At 50.4% G+C, this 21,024-nt stretch overlaps 9 protein-coding genes across 12 annotated transcripts; 5 read left to right on the top strand and 4 right to left on the bottom strand.

Annotated features, from left to right (window-relative positions):
* Positions 1–336: 336 nt before the first annotated feature.
* On the bottom strand, positions 337–1,256 carry PV09_07186 (the record flags this gene model as incomplete). Of its 2 annotated transcripts, XM_016360922.1 has the most annotated exons (2): positions 602–1,256; positions 337–550 (listed from the first exon to the last, which is right to left on the bottom strand). In XM_016360922.1, the coding sequence occupies exons 1-2, from the start codon at positions 1,178–1,180 to the stop codon at positions 476–478; spliced, it is 654 nt and encodes a 217-aa protein (XP_016211294.1). In that variant the 5' UTR covers positions 1,181–1,256. The 2 variants fall into 2 exon arrangements, with proteins under 2 accessions (XP_016211294.1, XP_016211293.1); XM_016360921.1 differs by having other exon boundaries at positions 476–1,256.
* A 1,113-nt stretch (positions 1,257–2,369) lies between these two features.
* On the top strand, positions 2,370–4,389 carry PV09_07185 (uncharacterized protein; the record flags this gene model as incomplete). The annotated part of the gene is made up of 3 exons (XM_016360920.1): positions 2,370–2,958; positions 3,122–3,595; positions 3,722–4,389. 3 exons carry the CDS (start codon positions 2,370–2,372, stop codon positions 4,387–4,389), a joined length of 1,731 nt encoding a protein of 576 aa, XP_016211292.1.
* A 739-nt stretch (positions 4,390–5,128) lies between these two features.
* PV09_07184 lies at positions 5,129–8,398 on the top strand. Of its 2 annotated transcripts, XM_016360918.1 has the most exons (3): positions 5,129–5,450; positions 5,525–7,063; positions 7,128–8,398. In XM_016360918.1, the coding sequence occupies exons 1-3, from the start codon at positions 5,243–5,245 to the stop codon at positions 8,174–8,176; spliced, it is 2,796 nt and encodes a 931-aa protein (XP_016211290.1). In that variant the 5' UTR covers positions 5,129–5,242; the 3' UTR covers positions 8,177–8,398. The 2 variants fall into 2 exon arrangements, with proteins under 2 accessions (XP_016211290.1, XP_016211291.1); XM_016360919.1 differs by having other exon boundaries at positions 5,129–7,063.
* A 304-nt stretch (positions 8,399–8,702) lies between these two features.
* On the top strand, positions 8,703–11,716 carry PV09_07183. 2 transcript variants are annotated; one of them, XM_016360916.1, is made up of 4 exons: positions 8,703–9,003; positions 9,281–10,497; positions 10,554–11,026; positions 11,080–11,716. In XM_016360916.1, the coding sequence occupies exons 1-4, from the start codon at positions 8,803–8,805 to the stop codon at positions 11,550–11,552; spliced, it is 2,364 nt and encodes a 787-aa protein (XP_016211288.1). In that variant the 5' UTR covers positions 8,703–8,802; the 3' UTR covers positions 11,553–11,716. The 2 variants fall into 2 exon arrangements, with proteins under 2 accessions (XP_016211288.1, XP_016211289.1); XM_016360917.1 differs by having other exon boundaries at positions 8,703–10,497.
* Positions 11,704–12,416, bottom strand: PV09_07182 (U6 snRNA-associated Sm-like protein LSm5; the record flags this gene model as incomplete). Its single annotated transcript, XM_016360915.1, has 5 exons — positions 11,704–11,802; positions 11,991–12,054; positions 12,155–12,182; positions 12,242–12,337; positions 12,389–12,416. 5 exons carry the CDS (start codon positions 12,414–12,416, stop codon positions 11,704–11,706), a joined length of 315 nt encoding a protein of 104 aa, XP_016211287.1.
* A 153-nt stretch (positions 12,417–12,569) lies between these two features.
* Positions 12,570–16,306, top strand: PV09_07181 (uncharacterized protein). Its single transcript, XM_016360914.1, has one exon. It carries the CDS (start codon positions 12,680–12,682, stop codon positions 16,118–16,120), a length of 3,441 nt encoding a protein of 1,146 aa, XP_016211286.1. The 5' UTR covers positions 12,570–12,679; the 3' UTR covers positions 16,121–16,306.
* On the bottom strand, positions 15,491–17,629 carry PV09_07180 (uncharacterized protein). The gene has a single exon (XM_016360913.1). It carries the CDS (start codon positions 17,513–17,515, stop codon positions 16,295–16,297), a length of 1,221 nt encoding a protein of 406 aa, XP_016211285.1. The 5' UTR covers positions 17,516–17,629; the 3' UTR covers positions 15,491–16,294.
* Positions 17,630–17,881: 252 nt separating this feature from the next.
* On the top strand, positions 17,882–19,315 carry PV09_07179 (uncharacterized protein). Its single transcript, XM_016360912.1, has 2 exons — positions 17,882–18,171; positions 18,243–19,315. Exons 1-2 carry the CDS (start codon positions 18,110–18,112, stop codon positions 19,189–19,191), a joined length of 1,011 nt encoding a protein of 336 aa, XP_016211284.1. The 5' UTR covers positions 17,882–18,109; the 3' UTR covers positions 19,192–19,315.
* PV09_07178 (glutathione synthetase) lies at positions 18,864–20,977 on the bottom strand (the record flags this gene model as incomplete). The annotated part of the gene is made up of 3 exons (XM_016360911.1): positions 18,864–19,272; positions 19,323–20,172; positions 20,299–20,977. The coding sequence occupies 3 exons, from the start codon at positions 20,975–20,977 to the stop codon at positions 19,239–19,241; spliced, it is 1,563 nt and encodes a 520-aa protein (XP_016211283.1). The 3' UTR covers positions 18,864–19,238.
* Positions 20,978–21,024: the final 47 nt, after the last annotated feature.

Genomic DNA, 21,024 nt, shown 5'->3' with positions numbered 1-21,024 from the left:
ACCTCACAGTGGATCGATTGATGATAGAAATATCTGCAAGTTCGGGGCTTTATCTGCAAGCTATAATCCGTTTCTTTGGAAACAGCATTCTGCGCACCCCGTTCACGATGTAAGGTAGGCGTTGGAAATCTTAGTGGAATAGTATCTGCGTGTCTGGTCTAGCCAAATGATGCGCTTCATCACATGTCAGGCCATGGATCATCAGTTGGGCTCTGCGAATTGAATCACATCATGTTTGTATCCGGGGGCATTACGTTCAAGAAACGAAGTCGACACGTAAACGGCGAGCAAGAAGTTTTTATAATGTACATGAAAAGAGATGACAACGGATAGGACTCGGGAGATAATGCACTAACTTTTTGAATAAATTGTCTGCGAGTCTTCACAGATTCAATGGCGTTGGCGAAACGATGAGGTGAGCAGAGGATAGAAAACCGACGGCGATATGGTCGTGATCAGGAAGCGATGGCCTCAGTTACTGCACTTCAGTTCTACGCTTTAGCATTTCACCTTCAAACTCTGTCGGAACAACACGGGATAGGTCCATTAACTTTTCATCGGTCAGTTTCAAGACGTCTGATAGTAGGAATCTCGGAACTACCTTGACCAAAACCAGCCTCCGCGTAACCGCTCTTTCGTGATCTCTCTCCAAGCCTCTGCTTGGCTGAATGTGAACTTTTAATAGCTTCAACGAATTCCTCCGAGTCCAGATGTTGGAAAGTTGGTTTACCGTTCGGTACCAGTTGTTCGCTTCGGTCAAATCGTTGAACTGCAAGATTAACTGCGCGTAACGAACACGTGCAAGCGCTTGGTCTCCGATGAAGTCTGTTATTTGAAGACCCCTAACGTCTCTACTGAAATTTGATGATATTGGGGTATCGATGCGAAGCACTTTGGTATGTAATATGATCTGCGCTTCGCTCGAGATTTGTCGATTCGCAAGCAGCAGCCCCGCACATCTCAGAGGCGGTCGACGGGGCACCTCGAGAGAAGTCCATTCCAGCATTTTTTCGATGGCATCGACAGGAACCTCCATCTTGAATCGTTTGGACAGTGCCTTCCTCGTTTCTTCAAGGTGCTTATCAAGCATAGATCCTAGGTCGGGATAGTGGAGACAGAGCTTGTAGATTTCATCCCTCAGTTCCCGGGGTAACGCAAGGAATAAGCAAGTTTCACTCATATCGATGTTTGCAGAAATAAGATTACATTTTATTACTGTTCCTGAATGAATGGCAAGGGAAGCGCATGCTCCCTGGATGGTAGCATGACACATTGATTCAAGACAGCCTTCTAAACTTATCTTATGTACACCCCGCATGTGACAAGGCTTCGACCTCAGCATCAAGAGCAGTCCAAGACATAACGTCTCATAAGAAGGATGAACGGATTTTGTGACACAATTTCAAGAAATTCTGACTGTGTTCCACCTTATCAAAGCGAAAGTGGACTGGAATAAGTATAAGTCACGTGAGTGTGCCACTCTTTGGTTTTTTGCATAAGTTTATTACTAGGCTATTACTGGTCACCGTCTACGAAACCGTCAAATCAAATTGGACACGTCCAGGAGAGACACAAATATGCAGAAGCTCAAAGCATCTTCTCAACATCCGGCTCAAGAATGATCCACGTTAAGTACTCTTCGTATTTGAACCTCAGGGTTTGGCTGACTTAGGAGACGGAATTCCTTTGTCCGTTTATCTACTTTGTCCAAATTCAAAGCTAGGAGTATGCCTACTTGCTGCCTGGGAGATGTTGCTTCTGCGATGTCTATTGGTTGGGTAATAATGAATCAGATTGGTAGAACCTGTCGCCGGTGATTTTAGTCCGTCCGAACGGACATCTGGTGAACGGATTACATACACCGCCTGCCCCTTTAACTAGGTTAGCAGAAGGTGCAAAAATGATGGGACTCAGCACAGATGTCGTGAATCATCATGATGCCTCCGGACGAAACCTTTAGCGCCAACGTCCTTCCGCGTTGCGTTTTGAGGGATATTGCGGTAACCAAATGGGCTGGCAACTTTGTGGGACAAAGCTGGCAATAGTAAAACAATAAGCCTTTGCTTACGCGGAGATAGTCATAAGGCCGACATCTTTGGCAGCACACTGAGAATGAGTATGTATCTAGGGAAGAGTCTAACGGCTAATCTCTGTGCCTTGCTCTAGTATAAGAACTGAGAAACACGATCATGGAAAGATCCGGACGGTGTTATCAGCGCATCTCTGCCCTCAATATAACTGTCCCTTTTGCAAGACTTTGTATTCCAAGTCAAGCTCGTTTTTTCTTCAATTGAAGCCTTTGTTCCAGAATCAGAACGTAGTCCATCCATTCTTTTGCTGGCGCTTCTCGAGAGCGTTTGGTCGTCGAAATGAGCGTACCGGAGAAAGCAGATTTACCTGACACTCAGCAAGTCCAGGGGAGCAATCGATCCGCTACACCTTCCACCTTCAGCATACTTGAAGAAAAAGATCAGACACATGGCGAGGTCCAAGGAAAATTGAGTTCCAACTATGAGGAGGACAGCCCAAACCTACAACGTGTCGAGTCCAACCCCTATCCAACGACAACAAAGCTCGTCAGCATCCTCATAGGTGTCAGTCTCGCCGTGTTTTTGGTTTCACTTGACATGACCATTGTTGCTACAGCCATTCCTAAAATCACCGATCAATTTCATAGCCTGCAAGACGTTGGTTGGTATGGATCCGGGTTCTTCCTAACATTTTCAGCTTTCCAATCAACGTGGGGCAAGGCTTACAAGTATTGGGACCTTAAAGTGGTCTTCATAATTGGAATTGCAGTTTTTGAGGTTGGTAGCTTGATTTGCGCGCTTGCCCCAAACTCTACTGCGCTTATCGTCGGAAGAGCCATCGCAGGTATGGGAGGGTCAAGCATCGCATCAGGAGCATACACCATTCTCGCCTTCAGTGCTCCTCCGAAGCAAGTTGCGGCATATACAGGTGTTAGTCATCATTACCAGCCCATATACGCCGCCAATGAGCTAATATCGTAACAGGAGTTCCAGTAGTGTCTTTTCGCAAATCCTTCGTAAATCCTCCCCAGTTTCTGATCGTCTATACTCGCACATTATGATTTCCGAGGCTTCTTTTAACGTAACTCTAGGAATTCTTGGGGCCGTCTATGCTATTGCATCGGTGATTGGACCTATTATAGGCGGTGTTTTCACAGACAATGCAACGTGGAGATGGTGCTTCTATATTAATTTGCCAATTGGTGGATTATCAGTTGGCATCATATTCTTGATATTCCAGACCCCGAAACAAGCTAAGCCGCAAGATGCAACATTCAGGGAAAAACTTCTGCAAATGGATTTTCCAGGCACTTTTATCCTGATGGGCGCGCTAGTCTGTTTGATTCTTACCCTCCAATGGGGCGGCGTAACAAAGTCTTGGGGATCTGCCGATGTCATTGGCACTCTGGTGGGCTTTGTCACGATCCTTGCATTATTCATCGCTGTCGAGATCTACCAGGACGAGCGTGCCTTGCTGCTTCCACGGCTGATGAAAAAAAAGTCGAATATCCTCTTCAGTCTTTTTCAGGTCTTTGGCTCGTCCTCGTTCATGATTTTCATGTATTGTAAGTAGAAAAATTGGGCAGGTTGCCTGACCTAAATGACCTGGTCCTGGTTTGGCTAAATCGCCATCTGCCTTTTTTCGTTCCGAAATCGCGAATCAGAAAGCAGGCTAATTTTTTAATCCTCAGATTTACCCGTATACTTTCAGGTTGTCTCGGGAGTCAGCGCAGCGAAGTCAGGAGTTCGCAATCTTCCATTTATCATCTCCATCTGCATGATGACGATAATTAGCGGCGGTATTATAACAGTCACTGGACACTTCATTCCTATTATTTTGTTCGGCACAATATTGGGAACTGTAGGTTCCGGCCTGATTTACACATTCGGTGTTAATACACCTTCATCCGAATGGATCGGGTACCAGATCGCAGCTGGTATTGGTTTCGGGTTGATCATCCAAGTTCCAATCATCTGTTCTCAGGCACTGTCGACTGCAGAAGATTTGTCTTCGGTAACGGCCATTATGATGTTTTTCCAGACAGTCGGCTTTGCGGTCTTCGTTTCAGTGGGACAGTCACTGTTCACCAACAAGCTTATTTTGTCAGCGGAGAAGTATGTGCCAGGTGTGGATGTTGCCAAGGTGGTGGCAACTGGTGCTACTGATTTGAGGAAGGCTTTTCCAGCCGAGCAGCTTGAAGGCCTTATACATGCGTATATGGATGGTCTGACCGATGCATATACTATGGCAATTGCTATTTCAGGTGTTTCATTTCTGGTAGCGACGGCTATTTTGATACTCGATTATCGACGATTGAATCAGGAAGAGACGAAAAAAGCTGTCGGTGCCGCTGCTTAAAGCACGTGATACTATGGCCTATAACTGCAGTTTAAGCATATCAGGCGCGTGACACATAAGCTGTAGACTGTTACTTACATTGTACACGCGGGTACCAGCCCCAAAGAAAAGCTACTTGTTTTAGAGAAGTTTCTGAGAAATACCTCCAGGTCTAAGTATTTTTTTTAATTAAGAATGGATAGAGTGTTCAACACCTGTCGTAGTACAAGAAATGGAAATTCCAGAAATTTAGCTTAAGCTCGACGTTATAGTATACGATGGCTGTAGGCTTTGTCATCGCAAAAAGGACGCAGAAGCGCACTCCATCAGAGAAAATTACATCATTTCCACAAGGTCAAGCTTAAGCATGGATGACGCTGGGGGCTCTGAAAGAATAAAGTATTTGAAAACAGATGGAAGAGCTACTGCGATGGTTTCAAGTTTGGCGGAGGCGCGGATTCCAACTACTGATCAGCTGGGATCGGATCGGCGCGAGATTCTGGGGTTGTTGTGCACATGATTTCCATTCAAAGAAAGGACACGATGGCTCGTCATCAAATTCGTCAACGTTACGACGGCCGAGAACAGAAAGGGACTGCAGCGTCGACGAGTTGGCGCAGCAGCTAAGTCGCAATTGATGACGCAGGTGGAACTATAGCGCAGGCGGATCGGCGTAGTCCAAGAGAGACGCGATCCTCAGCCATGACATCACAAGCAGATGTAGATCCGCCGATATAACCCTGTATTTTCAACCTCGACTCACCATTTCCTTAACGCTGATTCTGATGCTTGAATTCTGATTGAATTCCATGATATGAATTGCATGCCACTGTGAACAGCGCACTTCACTCGAGCCAACCAATCGTGCTACGTCATGGCTGCAGTAGTGGATCCCCCTTTGAACTCGGTCAGCAAGATCCTGTGTCCGGACCCGTCTGCTCACGAGCACGATCAACAGCACCAGCAAAAGCGATTGCAGGACCAATCTGCCGCGGCAGCTCTTTATGTAACGCACCCGGAGCGCAAAATCAATGTCCAGCCTATAAACCCGCTAGGCCCAGACGGCAAGTTGTCAGCCGCAGGTATCCGTCCTCCTCGCCTGTCTCTCCGTGAAGATATCCGTATCTAAATGTCAAATGCTAATGCTGCGAATCAGGAGCTGCTGCGTCGCTGAAGTACGCGCGCGCAGAAGATCTTCCTTCGTTTCCGATCGTGGGTATTGACACGAAGAATTCCGGCCTGACGGCCGCGTCCTTAGCGCATTCGAATCCGAAAGATATCCGCTACCCCGCGGTGGAGATGTCGTCGGATGCGAGCAAAGCTGCGCTTCTGGCGAACAACTATAAGATGGAAACCCAGTGGAAACCGGAAGCCAGTGCTGCGGGATCGAAGGCGGCTCTACTCGCCCATCATGGCCAGGGAAGAGATTGGTGGCAGCCTACTGCCTCAAAGGACGGACTACAGGCTGCAACATTGGCGGCGAAGAACAAAACTTTGACTCCGCAGCTGGACTACGGGTATACAGACGATGGAAAGAGCAAGGCGCTGCTTGCAGCCCGTCTCTCTGTCAAAGGAAGGAAGCGCGCTGAGTCTACGCCCGCTCCCGCGGCACGAATGGACGGAACGCAACAATCGAACTCACTCAAGGCTGCCACTTTGGCACACGCTGACGGACTTAGCTCAAAAGCGATCGAACAATCACGCATTACCCATGCGAGAAATTTGTCGCGTGACATGTACACCGAACACCCCAACGTGGAGATCGAGAAGAAAGAGAAGGCACATCAAGATGCGCTGAGGAGTGCATCCATTTCTATGGCGAAGCAAATATATGCTATTGAGAAGGTCGATGATTCGGGGCACGTCAGATTAAACGCTGGACAGGTGGCTGCTCGTAAAGCAGACAGAGCTTCTGTTGAGACGACAAAAGACTTAAGGCAACAGGCGCTAGAGTATCTCACACTTCAAGATGCGGCGCAGAGATTGGCAGCGGAGCGACTTGCAAAGATCGAAGATCGCCACGAGAGCGCGGCATTCAGAGACTACTATGGCTATCCTAGCAAGAGGAAATCACTACTCTCGTTCAAAGGCCGTAACCGAAGGCGCACATTTAGCGACGGGGCAATATCATTCAAGCAGGACGAGCCAGAGATACAGAGCGAGCCCACGAGCCCCCAACCACATCGTCGCGGTAATCTAGACATTGATTCTGACGACGAAGAGCAAGCGGCCAGGGTACGATCGCAGATGAATGCGTTCAACGCGAAACTAGCAGCAGCAGATAAGAAGAGACTCAGAGATCGCGAAGCTCTCATCGCAGCGGCCGAGCGTAAAGTGCAAGAGCAGATGAGCAAGATGGATGAAAAAGTGTTCAATGAAACTGGTAAGATGTCGCCGGCCATGATGGCAGAGTGGGACAATCGTGCTCGGCAGAAGGCTGTTGCTGCAAGTCGTTTACGCATGGAAAATCACGGCAAGGTGGACGTAGGCGGTGGCAAATTTTTGGACCAGAGCGAGATTGATGCGATTGCTCTCGCGAATATCAAGCCTACACTTGACGAGATCAATGAAACTGCCCAGAAGCAACGAGCAAGGGATGAAGAGATTAGGTTGGAGAAAGAGGAGCAGAGAAGGCAGATGCTGAAGGAGAAGGAGCGGAATGCTGAAACTAAGGCTTTGCAGAAAAAAATTAAGGGTGAGTTCAACTTGAATTGTATCCGAAGCGCCTGGGCTATCGAGGGGCTAACATCTTAACGTAGCTGAAGAGCGAGATGCGGAGCGTGAGAAGAGGCGTAATGAAAAGATTGCTGCTGCCCACGAGAAGACAGCGGCCAAAGAGGAACGCCAGCGCGAGAAGGAAGCTGCCAAGGAAGAGAAACAACGAAGCAAAGAAACGGCAGCGATACAGAAATCGGCAGCAATGGAAACTTCGCAGTTGCAGAGACATAAAGAGAGTGACGACTTTCAGACACCGAAGAAGAGTCCGTGGAAGAAATTAATTTCTCATCGCCACGAGCGTGAGCCTGGACGGATCTCCAAAATCATGGCTACAGACCACCCAGAAGGGGGAAAAGATGAAGTATCTGCGAAGCCCAGCGCTGTGCAGCCTGAACCTAACCCGGCGCCGGTAGCCGAAGGTACATTGACTGGAGCGACTATGGCAGGCGATACGCCAGCTACGGTTGCTGCTCCAGCGGCACTCCCTGAGACCGAGGCTGTAATTGACCATCCAGTCACAACGTCAACAGAAGAGCACCATGCAGCCATCGGCCCAACGAGCTCGCGCAGCACCGCTCCTAGAGAGTCTGAGGAGGTGCATTCAGCTTCTAGTCCCACGAAGAAACGGTTCACCCGCATTCTCGGCAAGTTCAAACGAAACAAAAAAGACAAAGACGATGATGACGATGCCGCGACGGAGACTTCGTCCTTCAGCGGCGGTGTTAAGCTCCACAAGAAGCGCAGTAATAAGGAGGCTCCTCACCCGGCAAGGGAAGCTGACAAAGCTACACCGGCTTTAGGGTCTGGCGCCATAGTAAGAAAACCGTCCATCTCTTCCATGTCTTCATCTAGCTCGGATGAGGAAGCATTGCGTGACTCTCACGACGAGGAACGAGGAAGAAGCGCAACTCCAAAGGACGTAACGAAGTCAGCGGGTGAAGCTGGAGACAGCGAGGACACGGACGGCGACTGGGAGGAGGCGCGAGACCGATTCGACGGCGATTTGGCACCGCCTGCAAGAATACTGAGTAAAAAGCACGGAAACTCGGAGAGCCCGGTCAGAGACAGCAAGTTCCACGAGGACATCTAACATTGGTCAAGGTAAGGTATCGGTCGGAAGAATGTAAGAATCTATGTAACTATGTTTACGTTGAACGGTGGAGGGCTCAAGGGGGAGGGAAAGCGGTCAAGTATGTAATGAGTACATGTGGTACGCGGCGGACAGCGTATTCTGATATGGCATATATCTAATATAATGGTACTGAACTCTGCCTTCAACAATGGCGATGACCCCAGAGAGGCACAGAAGCGATTTGCAAGCGCTGCTCACTACCGTATTTGTGTGCGCCACACGCAGCAGGGTATACATTAGACTTTTTGCTCTGCCAAAGGGCTCTGTTCTGACACTCCCCTTCATCTCCCAGCCGAGCGAGACAGGACGTGTCTAGAACCGAAGATATTTGCATTGCGCCCAGAGGCCCATGAAGGCCATCCGGACAAAAAAAGGTTAAACAACTGGATTGGGAACACACCAGGCGGGCTTTGGACCCCGCAGGCCAACGTCCGGGACGATCGTTCGACTTGCCGAAGGTCCACCCGGCGAGCTCTTAACCGCAGCATTCCTCCCCGTTGTCTCCCCGTCGTTGTGCGGGCCTTTCGAATCGGACGCCAGCATACCCAAGCATTTTGGTGGCACTTCTCCTTTTTCCCAGCCTTATGGATGGAGCAGATGGGTCGTTATCGCAGGCATCCCCAACCGCCAAAAGCGACGCCCAAGAACTGACGGCCTCGCCCCACACCACCGTCGGCGACGGAGGAGTGTCCGCAAAGGGCGACGACGCCGCCGAGGCCCAGCCCAAGGCGAAGCGCAGACGCGTTGCTGTCGCTTGCAAGAGCTGCCGCTACAGAAAGTCCAGGGTACGTTGAGACTTGCATTCGTCGCCGTCTAGGTGTTGCACCTGTCAAAGATCTTGCATGTGTGGTCTGGCTTCCCGACGCTCTGGATCGCCCCCAGTGGGCTTAGTGTCCCCCCTCCCCAGATGTCATGATATCTCGACTAACTAAACTTACCCTCCGGCTATCTCGTCCTTGCATGAGCGTCTGCTTTGCCTGAGCACACATCACCTGACGCAAGACATTCACGCATCTATCTTTCTGATTTTCGTTCCCTGCTGACTCGACCTGCGCGTCAAAGTGCGATGGAATCCGGCCAAAATGCTCGACCTGCCAGGACCTGGGCTTCGAGTGTGAATACAGCTCCATTGAAACCAACAAGCCGTTTCCACGCTCGTTCACAGACACGCTGGCGACCCGTCTCGGAGCCGTAGAGGAAGCCCTCTTTGCTCTCACGTCGAGAGTCGATCGACACGATGCCCAAATTGCAGCCGCAAGACGGGATGCAATACTTGGAAATGGAAGAGTGACTGCCGGCTCTGCTGGCACGTCGACACCCCACGATGTGTCGGCGAACGACAGCGCAATCCTCCACGATGCCACGGATGGCATGGGCGCCGTGAGTTTCTCGGAGGAGGAGAACACCGGTTTTTTCGGACCCAGTTCAAACATTGCCTTCACAAGGCAAATTGTGAGGGCCGTGAAGGCAACCCTGAGAAACCAGCCATTGCAGCCTAGGAGGTACGGTGTCGATGACCAACAGCAGCAGAGCCACATGCTGCACGTATCCAGACCGCCGTCGCCCCTTCATCAGCGCGTTGACACGGACGATTGGCGCACAGAAAACCCGATATCGATGGCACTGCCACCAGAAGACGAGTGTATGAGATTGGTACACCAGTACTTTGGCAGGACAGGCGTTTTGTTTCCTTACATACACGAGGAAAGCTTCGTTGCTACGTACAACTCTTTCAAGGCAACTCAATTCCGCAAGGTGCGAAGATCGTGGCTTGGCTTGCTGAACATGATACTTGCCATGGCAACCCGGACTGCTGTCAACAGCAAGCTGTCAGCACAAGAAAGGGAAGAGCAGAGCGACACTTTTTTCGTGCGCGGCTGGCGTCTCTGCGAAAAGCAAGTTAAATATTCTCCCAGTCTGGAGATTGTTCAATTCCTTCTGCTGCTCAGCCAGTACCTTCAAGGCACGTCTCAGGGCGCCGAGACGTGGAACGCACATGGTTTGACGGTCAAATCAGCCTATCAGCTGGGCCTACATTCAACCGATGCACTGAAGCAGTATCCCCCACTAGAGAGAGAGATCAGAAAGCGTACCTGGTACATGTGCATTCTCCTGGACCGCACGCTAAGCATGACTTTTGGGAGGCCATTCGTGATTCCTGCAAGCTATATTAGAGTCCCGCTTCCTGAACCGTATGAAATGGATGCGAGTTTACCCCTTGGGGTCATGTCCTCAATTTCATCGTCGCCGCAGAGCCTCAACTTCTTCAGGGCCACAATGTAAGCGCACGACCATAAGGCTTGATGACAAAGAGCAAACTAACACGCCCATGTAGACGGCTTTTCAACAGTATTTGGAATATCATAGATTCGCTATACGGTGGAAATTTGGGCTGCGGAGAGATATCAAGCGTTTTTGATATCACGTCACGTCTTCTACACATCGAACAGGAACTATTGGAGTGGCAGCGGACGTTACCGCCAGATATGACGCTGGTCACTCATCCGGAACTTAAAAGGGTTCAGACTGAAACCTCGCTACCACTGAGATTTCGAGTGATTCTAACACTGAGATTCAACAACATTCGCATATTAGCGCATAGGCCGATTCTCGTCAAGTTCTTAGACGTCATTGGCGGATCTGAAGGTGATACGCAAGAACTTAGCATGCTGACCCAAGTCGGCATGGATAGCGTGCAGACTTGTGTGCACAGCGCAAGCACCATTCTTGAGATCGTTGGCTATTTGGTCAACGCTGGCGAGATGCGTAGAACGCTGCTCGGCGCATGGTGGTACACACTATACTACAGTAAGTGCAACTTTCAAGATTCGATCCTAGGCTAAGGCTAATATCATGTCCAGCTTTTAATGCTGCACTCGTCATCTTCTCCGCCCTCTTAATAAAGCACATTTCCGCTCGCTCTAGTGCTCGTCCAATCCCCTACCCACCTTCGGAACTGTCCAAGTCTTTCCTCCGCCAGGCAGTGGACACTCTCATGGCTCTCGACAACGACAACCGTATGGTTGAAAAATGTGCGCGCTACATCTCAAAACTATACAACATCCTTGAGCAGCTCGAGACGGCACCAATCCTGCCGAGTAATTTGAATGGCGCGGCGCACTTGGGTCCCATTAGCAGTATACCCAACTACGCCAATACTATACTTAATCCGGTCAGTTCCAATGGGAATGGAGATGCACAGGGTGTTAGTCCCCAGGATTGGGGATACATGGTCCCGAATGACCCCGCGAATTTCGGCCTGGACATGAATGAGTTCTTGGTGAGTGGAGACTTGGATCTGCTGGGGCAGATGGGAGGGCAGAATTTCCTTTAGAGCGTCATAGAGCGGAAAAGGAAGGGAAAAGTGTGTGCCTCATTTTTTGAACGATGGATAGGATTATTCCTGTTTATAGATAACGACGCATTTATAGCGCGTCCTGTTTGGGCTTAAAAGCATTTTGAAATCGGCGAACTTTGATCTAAAGTTATGACGTCTCCTTCTCAAGTACTCTCATCATTGCTTTCTGTTGATGCCAATTTCCGCATTTCAGTTCCTCGAGCCAATCGAAGTGATCGAATAGTGACTATACTCACTATTTAGAGTATAAAAGAAGACCTGTGTTCTTTCATACGGATCAATCATGAGGTATGCTCACACAAGAACGTTTGCACCATGATCATACACCAGTAGGTCCCTCACCTCCAGGCACAAGCTACAATTCGAAAAAGAGCGGTCAATATGTCGTCATTCGCACAAGCATTCAACACGTACCATGCATATGTTATTCCCGTTCAGCAGAATTTTCGGCAGCTTCGTGTGTTGTCCGTCATAGTTGCTTTCGCGACGGGAGGCTCGTGTCAGCCCACCTCCGAAAAACTCGCACGCATTATGCACTACGCTTTTGAACTGAAGGGCGAGGAAAAAGAAAAACTCACAATTCAGTCACGTCCTCCAAGACCATGTCTGCGTGCGCGTGTCAGATGATGCGCGTTTACGATTGAGTTTCAGAGTCCATCACGTACTGACGTAGTCGTCGAAGCCAAGCAGCGTGCCCGCGAATTCTTTGTCGTTCTTCATGATGACCCATATCTTGGAGCCGACGCACTTGTCGATAAGTTCTTCAAACCGTCAGCAGGGAGTCCGATGGCGAGCGCCTTCAGCCGTCTTACCCAGCGGCAAAAGCTGCGGAGCAGCCATCTTGAGTCTCGGAATATGTTCTTCGATATGTGTTTCTTCACCCTTCGATTCGTGATGTTTGCGAACCAAACCAGTCTCACGTGATGTGGCGTGTGTGGCTTGCCTGCTCTATTTGCATCCCGTGTTCGCTCGCTCGATGGAGACAAAAAAACCACGGAACCTCGCGAGGTACATTCTTGTTGACTTGGGATGTATCACGGAGCTCTTTGCTTCTCATAAACCTCGGGCCGAAAACGGAATTGCAGCGCCAGAAATGGAGTGCAATGGGCAGACAGCGATGCTTAAGCACAGCGCTCGGCAGTCAAGCAGTTGGCTGGCGGATCCGAAGACCGCGGTATCCCTTCGTATTACACGACTGCGGTGACTTCTGCAATACATATGGAACAATATCTGGAGTCACAAGCTTTCGGTGCGAGCAGAATGCAAGACAGAAGGGGAGAGTCAAACTCGCGACCACGCCCAGTCCATGCCTCATTCGTAGCACGCGGAGCAAACAAACAAATCAAGAGGATGGTCAAAACTTCAGATTGCAGAAGCTACGAAAGATGCCTACAATTAGGAGACACAGCTTAGAAGAGCACTCAGGCCTAACAGAGCTGCAGAAGCAAACGGCGTCTCACGATAGCACCGCTTCGGCACTTGAAATTGAATCGGATGATTTACGCACAACGGTTGAAGTCGACGAGCTCCGATCCGACAAATGGCGCGAGGAGGTCCCGGACGTCAGAGAAGAGGCGCGTTTTTCAATGGAGTCTGAAGACCAAGCATTGATTATGCTAATTGATTTGTTCGCTGCATGTCGCGACCTTGCTCTCGCTTTAGATCAAATCAGTGATGAACTACCCTCTCTTGATGACCTCCGGAAACGATTAGACGCACAAGGACTGGCGGTGTTACTTGCTGACAAGGATCTAGAAAGGCCATTTCATGATATCCGGCTCTCTGTCATACGGTTTTTCGAGGATGTTATTCGCAGCCTGGGCCTTGGAGGCATACCAGACAATGTGCTACTGGAAGATTATATTGCTCAGCACCCGTTTGTTAAGTGGATAGCAGACAACGGATATTTGGTGAAATCAGAGACGATTCACGCGATATTTGAGTACATCTACAGATGGCTGGAGCATGTTTTATCAGATGAGAACTATGCCTACTTCACGCAAACGTTGGGAGAAATTCGAAGTACGACAAAGATCAACAGCAGCCCTCATATTCCGGGAACGTCTTTTTTTGAGGAACTTGAAACTGCTCCAGGCTTGGCGTCCAATCAGCTTGTTCACAATGAGCAAGTCATGCGTATCATCAATACAATACTCCAGTTTTTTTCAGAGGGATTTCGATGGTTGGCCACGAAGAGTGGATGGCAGCATGGCCTTGAACTTGAGAAGTGGCTGGGGCTGGCAGGAATCAGAACGCCAAGAACACCCGCCGCGTCGAGCCACGCCAATGATTCGCCAGCATGTGCTACTGCTGCCTTTGGTTCAGCTGGCGCTAGCGACGGGGTGAATTCTTACGATGGCGCACTTGAGTCACTTTTTACACACCTTTCTAAGGAGCTCGAGACACTGTTTGCTTCTGCCGCGGAATTGTTGGCAAGCCTTGGCTGTCCAGTGGAGACTTGGTCGACGAACCTACCAAGAGTTGCGGATCAATTACGAACACTTGCAACGTTAGAAAATTCAGCAGAGGTTAAGGCTTCAAGAGCTCGTTCTAAAGGGTTGCGAATTCGAAACACCCCGCGAGGAGATCTAGCAGGAGAGGGCAATAAACTTGTTGAGGTATCGAAGCTGGCTGATCAAAGTAGCAAGGACAACAACATCGTGAATATGTTTTGGGCTAGAGTTCGAGTACCAGTGCAGATGCCAGTTAATGAAAGAAACGACTTGTCTAAAACCGAAGGGACGGATTCGATCACACCTAGCGGAGAACCGACGGAGCAGAGTTTTGGATTGACATCGCCGTCAGATGGATTGTTAGAAGACGCATGCGGCTTTGCAGACTTACCGATTTTAGCCAATTCCACGAATTTTGCAACAACAGGTAATGCGTTCACGCCAACTTTGCCGAAGCAAGCTGCTGTTGCAACCGCTGCAGTACAAGAGACTCTATCCGACTCTGACGAGGATGAAGTTGTGTACAAACCTTTGACGTACCAAATTCCCGAAGACAAGATGGCTGAGGCGCTGAAATCTCCGCTTTCGTCGAACGTAGCCTACTGGTCGTACGACAAGTATCGTTCGCCCGAGGGCTCTTCGGTCATGCTTCACTACTGCAAGAAGCTGGAAACCTCGGAGACAGTTGCGAGACTGTTTATTGGAAAACCAGTCATTGGATGCGATATTGAATGGAAATCATCTGCAAAGGACTCCCACGGCTTAAAGTCGAACGTCTCTCTTATACAGATAGCCTGCGAAGATCGGATCGCGCTGTTTCACATCGCATTGCATAAGGGTGACAGAGCAGAGGATGTTCTTGCCCCAACATTGAAAGAAATTCTCGAATCAACGGACGTGCTCAAATGTGGTGTATCTATATTGGGGGATTTTAAGCGTCTGCAGAAGCACTTGGGTATTGAAGTCAGCGGGACCTTTGAGTTGAGCCACTTGTACAAACTAGTCCACTTTGGCAACACCAACCCTAAATTGGTCAACAAGAGGTTTGTTAGCTTGGCTATACAAACGCAGACACTGCTCGGTCTCCCCTTGTACAAAGGCGATGAGAGAGTTAGTGACTGGAGTCAAGCTCTCAACATGAAGCAGTGCAAATATGCTGCTGACGATGCCTACGCAAGCTACCGAGTTTATGAGGCCCTGAGAGAAAAGTGGTTCAAGATGGATCCAAGACCGCCATTCCCAGCTTGGGCAGAGTTGGGCATGCCCATACAGCTTGCTCCGCAGGTATCCAGAGAAGCTAGCGAAATTGAAGATCACTCAATGGCCGCTGCTGATCCACTAGACGAAGATGTCGGTTCAGTGAAAAGTGAATTGGAAGATTTCGATATTGGTGATTCAGCAAGCGTCGACACTTATGGAGAAAACGTGTTTGATTCTCTCACAGAAGAACAACTGAGGAAGCTAGACAATTCGAGCACCCTGGACCACGCAAACGGCTCTCCCAAAAGACGCTTTTCTCCTTCACGAGCTTTCGACGCTTTAAGTCAAAATACCGTGCAGTATCCAGCCTTGCCCATAGACCACGAGGATCCGGAGAGAGCCATGGTCTGCCAAGCGGATGTTAAAAAGCAACCTCAGCCTTCTGTCCTCTGCAAAGACACTGCCCAACAGTCTAATGTCCAACATGATGTGCTACTGGATGTCAGCACTGAAGCAGAGGGAGACGTTCGATCCATCAAGGAAAGTAAAGACCTTGCGATTCAAGCGACCGTTTGGGCCCAGGAGACACAACTAGTCAGATCAACGGAGACATCTCAAAAGCCTAAAAATACTCTTACCGTGGCAGCGCTGCGGGCATACTTTCTCTGGGAGAAGGAGAAACTAGACTGTAAAAAAATTGGCACTCTGCTTCGCGATCCGCCGCTAAAGACAGCTACGGTCGCTGCATATGTCGCTGAGTGTCTCCAATTCGGTGATCTCGAATGGACCGACCCATCTAGGTTCAAGGCGTTGGTTAAAGAGCTTCCGCATCAAGCACGGGGCAGATATTGGCGGATTAGACAGATCGCTGCTGAGATTCCAGATTTGTAAGCCAAGAAATAGGACTCGCATAGAGGCATGTGTGTTGGAATGTTCTTCTTTTCAAATCTTGTTTTATTGCTGCATGATGAGTACATTAAGAGTTAGATACCCTCGAAGCATTTGCAGCCAGTTGGACTTGCTCATGTATGCTGGTATTTATCACAGTTGCCTGAATCTAAACTCTCATAGTTCTAAGTTCTTTTGTTCCTTGTCCAGGACGGACGAGATGATCTTTTGGAAGTCCATCACAGCTTGCTCCAACTCGCTGACCTTGAGGTGCTCGTGGTCTGAGTGGGCAACGAGAATGCTTCCGGGGCCGTAGAGATATCTTTTATGATCGCCATCAAGATTTGGAACATCGGTTCCGTAATTGACGGTGATGGTGTCAAAGCCGTCCACGTCGTGATCGAGGTCCACGACGCTATAGCCTCTGCCTGGCCAGTCCACCGTCAAATTGCCCCCCGCCGTTTGCGCCCGGGCAGCAATGGGACGTAACCTATCCTTGATCATCTGCGTAATGTCGTCGACACTCCCACTGGCGATGCGCAAGGCTATGTTCGCTTCTGCGGTCTCGGCGACGACGTTGGCCGCGACGCCGCCGGAGATGCGGCCAATGTTCAGGGTACTGTTGCCATACTTCTCGCTGCTCGGCAATTCCTGCTCCAGCGAGAGCATCTCGTCCAGCGCCTCGAGGAGGATCTTGTTGGCGCTGAGTCCCAGGGAGGGGTACCCGGAATGCGAGGCCTTGCCGCGCACCTTAATCGTCCAGCCTAGGATGCCTTTGTGTCCCGCTGCCAGCTTCCCCTCCGTCGGCTCGCCAAAGACGACGGCGGTGTAGTTCGTGGGTTTCACGCCCGAGAAGAATCGCATGCCGTCCCCTGTCGTCTCCTCGCCGACCACGAAGAGAAGCGAGACGTCCCCCTCGCGAATCTGCTTCCGAGCGAGCAGATCTAGCACGGCAATCGTTTGCGCGGCCACGCACGCCTTTGCGTCGACGCTACCTCGCCCCCACACCTCCGTTCCATTGTTCCTCAGCTCGTACGGCCAGAACGGAGGCACCGTGTCGAGATGGCTGGTTACGAGAATCTTGGACTCGCGCGCCTTTCCAGGGTACGCAAAGAGGTCGTAGCGGCCGTTGGCGACTTCCAGCAATTCGACTTGGAGGCCTGCATCGGAAAGGTAGGACGAGAACCAGTGGGCTATGTGACTTTCATTGCCGGTTATGGAACTGTGCGTAATGAGCTGCCTGTGGAGGGATAGTAACTCGTCTGTGGAGAATCTGGCTGGTGGTGGAGGGATGGCCAGCTGCAATCCGTCGTTGAAGTCGGGAATCGGCGGGCTTCGTTCGGCCAATACGAACGCACGCAGGAACAGGACGAAACCTGTGACGTACGGGACCAGCATCGTGAGCAAAAAGCCTCCACGACCGATCGCAAATGCTTCTCTCAGCGCAAAGCTGTCAGCACATGGTCTGGAAAAAGCTTCTGGACTTTCCACGCATTGCGCTTCCCGAGCAAGTAAGGCGCATGATGACGATCAGCCGATCGCGGAACCACGCCTCCTAGACATCTTTTAGCGCTATAGGGTAAGCAAAACCATATTATGGGGTAATGGAAGAACCAAGATAGCACGATCTAACGTTTTGGCACTACGACCCTGGATGGACGGGAACTCTCAGGTGGGTAACAGTTACCCCAAAGCGGTTATGGTAACATGTCGTAGGGCGCTTAGCGACGGAAGGTATACGTTGAGCAGATAAGACACTTTTTTTTTCTTTCCGGGGCATGACGACCATGTTGTTTGGAGAAGTGATATATATACGGTCTCCTCAAGGAACCCTGTTCGGGCTCTCCCATCGTTGAAACATTTCGAACGCAAAAGATCAAACGTTGCTTTCGAAACGCAGAACACAACTTTGACAGCGGAAACCTGTTTGTTGTTCTCCTTGTTCTGCCTGTCCGCGTAAACCTTCCATCGGTTACGTCGATACAACGCAAAATGGACACCTGGATCGAGACACCACTCATCGAGTCCGCTCCTCTCTCCAGAGCTGCAGGATGGTACGGTCTTTCCCTTGCCCTCCCCAGTCCCCCCCTCCACAAGAAATCCAAAACATTCTAAATCGCAGAAGCAGAATCTTTCTCAAACTAGACAACTTGCAACCCTCGGGCAGTTTTAAATCGCGCGGAATCGGCAACTACCTCGCCACACACATCAAGAAGAACGGTAGAAGGGAGTCCACGCACTTCTACTGCTCGTCCGGCGGCAACGCCGGGCTTGCATGCGTTGTTGCTGCGAAGCAACTAGGCTTTCCGGCCACCATCGTCGTGCCGACCACTACCAAGCCATTGATGCTGGAGAAGCTCCGAGCCGTTGGCGCGAAAGAGGTCATTCAAACCGGTGCAAACTGGAAGGAAGCGGACACCTACCTGCGCGAGAATCTCTTGCACAAAGACAAGGGTGGAGTGTATGTGCCTCCATTTGACCATCCGGATATTTGGGATGGTCATTCAAGCCTGGTGTATGAGCTGAAACAACAGCTTGCCGAGTTGCACAACACGTCTTCGCTGCTCAATGGATCCAGCAATAAGGCACCTGATGCCATTGTGTGCAGTGTCGGCGGTGGAGGACTTTTCAACGGCATCATGCAAGGCCTCGACGCAATCGGCTGGAACTCAACTCACGTCATAGCGCTTGAGACGGCGGGTGCCGACTCTCTCAATGCCGCCCTCAAGGCCAAAGAGCACATCACATTGCCCGGGATCACGAGCATTGCCAACTCTCTTGGGTGCGTTCGCGTTTCCAAGCGAACCTATGAGCTTGCGCAACGGGAGAACGTACATAGCTTCGTGCTCAGCGATGCAGAGGCTGTTATGGGATGCTGCAGGCTAGCAGATGACGAGCGTCTTCTTGTCGAGCCTGCCTGCGGTGTTAATGCTGCACTTTGCTACAATGGCAAGTTGGCAGAGGCGCTTGGCCGGCCGATTACTCCAGATATGAAGATTGTTGTCGTTATCTGCGGTGGTAGCAACGTGACTCTCGAGCAGCTAGCTCTGTGGCGTGCTGAGTATGCTCAGTAGACCTCATTTACGGTTACATAGACGGGTGAAGCGATTTCCTATTTCTTTCAGTCATCAAGCAGATATGGACTATCAAAAAAACTAGATATCCTTAATACATACATTTATCGTTTGGAGTCACAGCAACTTACCCGTAGCCTTTGACCACACTCATCTCGTCTACAGTAGAAGGCTTCGTCTTGAACGTCCAGCCTATTGGCTTGTTGAAATCGATTTCAATAGACGGTATCCCATCATCACGATCATCAGGTCGCCACAGGATAGATCCGACGATCCCCAACTCACTCACGGCCGGTCCCATGTACAGCCCATTCTGGGACAAGAGCAGTGCGTTGTGGGGAGTCACCTCAATCTTCTCCATCAGTGTGAAAGTAGGCCACAGCTCTTCTCGCACCGTTTGTAGAAAGGCCGGGATGTCGCGACCGTAGACATTGTTACCTCCACCTTCCCGCGATGGCTTGAGGATGTAACGTCGAGCCTGTTCTTCGTTCAAGGCGAGATTGCGCGCATGAATTCCTCGCTCGGATTTGTCGAGCACGAACATGGGCACGAATGTTTCATCAACTCGAGGGATTTGCCTCGCGCCCGGAAAGCAGGCTTGCAAAGCTCCAGGCTTCGCGAGTTCCTGTTGAACATGTTTGAAGGTGGTGAGGTGGCTCAGGATCGAAGGGCATTTGATTGCCTGGGAGATCTCTATCAACAATCGCGCCTCAGCACCATCGCGCAGGTATTCGGCAGGTTTGTGACCCGCGCGGTAGTAGACGACGGACACTTCAAGTGGTGCCAGCTCGCACGATGGTAGCTTGTAAAGCAATTCTTTGTTGGGTCCAAGGGACAAATACTGTAGGATCGCACGGAACTCAAGACGATATACTGGTACCCCAACGTCCCACAGTGCATACTCGATAGGGCGTTCGTCACTGACGTTAAAGTTGCCGTGCTGGACAATCATCAAAATCCCTGTGGATGCCGAGTTTGAAGCTAAGATGGCATGAATCAGCCACAGGGTTGCATAGTCATGAATATGAAACGGATAAGGTTCATCTCCGCGATCGGTACCTGGAACAACGACCTTGTCAGATGCTATTTGCAAAGTAAACAACTTACAGGAGCGACACTTCAAGTACTGTTGATGAGCACCGAGCAAGGCCCGGACGATTCCTGTCGTCGCTGAGTTTGAAGGCAGCTTGGCTGGTGGCGCAGATTGAGGTCCGTACGTGTCGCCGTACATTCCAATCTTATGAAGGTACGAGTACATCTTGGAGATGCGAGTTGCGTGCGTCGCCCCCGAGCACGCGAACGTGTTGAACTCGACCTGGTGAATGCCTTCGCTGTTCGCCATGTAGTCGCTTCGGAAGATGCCCAGAGACCATTTCTGCGCTATGCCTAGGGTTTTCGCTTCCTGGTGTATGCTCCACAATGTCTCTGCAAAGCCGTCCTTTCCCATCAAGGGCCTCAGCATTCTTTCGAGCCCTTTCTCGTTGCTGGCGAGCCGGGCGTAAAGCTCGTTGAAGCCGTCTTGCAAAGCCACGGCCCGGTCGAAGCACCGTCGCGACCAAGGCGACGGAACAAGACTGACAGGCACGGCGTGCGCCTTCGCCCCCGCTGATGACGCTTCGTCTTCATCGGCGGGCACAACCTTCAGAAGGGAGCCATGGATGATCTGCCAGTCTTGCACACGACGCACAATCTCTTCCACTCTGGCACCGTTCTCCAGACCGAGAATCTTGTCGCCGAGCCTATCCTTGGACACGAGGTTGGCATTCATCTCCACGGCCTCCGCCATTACGAGAGTGGATCCACTCGAAAATTAATTCTCGACTGCCGCATCGT

Source organism: Verruconis gallopava (genome assembly GCF_000836295.1).
Source record: "Verruconis gallopava strain CBS 43764 unplaced genomic scaffold supercont1.27, whole genome shotgun sequence".
Taxonomy (NCBI): domain Eukaryota; kingdom Fungi; phylum Ascomycota; class Dothideomycetes; order Venturiales; family Sympoventuriaceae; genus Verruconis; species Verruconis gallopava.
The sequence above is the reverse complement of the archived record's forward strand: the minus strand, read 5'-3'. Positions and strand labels throughout refer to the sequence as shown.

Bases quoted from the DNA above. Each gene is read 5' to 3' on its own strand.
- PV09_07183 (XM_016360916.1), top strand. From the start codon at position 8,803: ATGGATGGAGCAGATGGGTCGTTATCGCAGGCATCCCCAACCGCCAAA. The intron at 9,004-9,280 runs GTACGTTGAGAC...TGCGCGTCAAAG, and splicing joins GCCGCTACAGAAAGTCCAGG to TGCGATGGAATCCGGCCAAA. The intron at 11,027-11,079 runs GTAAGTGCAACT...TATCATGTCCAG, and splicing joins GTGGTACACACTATACTACA to CTTTTAATGCTGCACTCGTC.
- PV09_07180 (XM_016360913.1), bottom strand. From the start codon at position 17,515: ATGCTGGTCCCGTACGTCACAGGTTTCGTCCTGTTCCTGCGTGCGTTC.
- PV09_07184 (XM_016360918.1), top strand. From the start codon at position 5,243: ATGGCTGCAGTAGTGGATCCCCCTTTGAACTCGGTCAGCAAGATCCTG. The intron at 5,451-5,524 runs GTATCCGTCCTC...GCTGCGAATCAG, and splicing joins CGGCAAGTTGTCAGCCGCAG to GAGCTGCTGCGTCGCTGAAG. The intron at 7,064-7,127 runs GTGAGTTCAACT...ATCTTAACGTAG, and splicing joins TTTGCAGAAAAAAATTAAGG to CTGAAGAGCGAGATGCGGAG.
- PV09_07179 (XM_016360912.1), top strand. From the start codon at position 18,110: ATGGACACCTGGATCGAGACACCACTCATCGAGTCCGCTCCTCTCTCC. The intron at 18,172-18,242 runs GTACGGTCTTTC...AAATCGCAGAAG, and splicing joins CTCTCCAGAGCTGCAGGATG to CAGAATCTTTCTCAAACTAG.
- PV09_07181 (XM_016360914.1), top strand. From the start codon at position 12,680: ATGGGCAGACAGCGATGCTTAAGCACAGCGCTCGGCAGTCAAGCAGTT.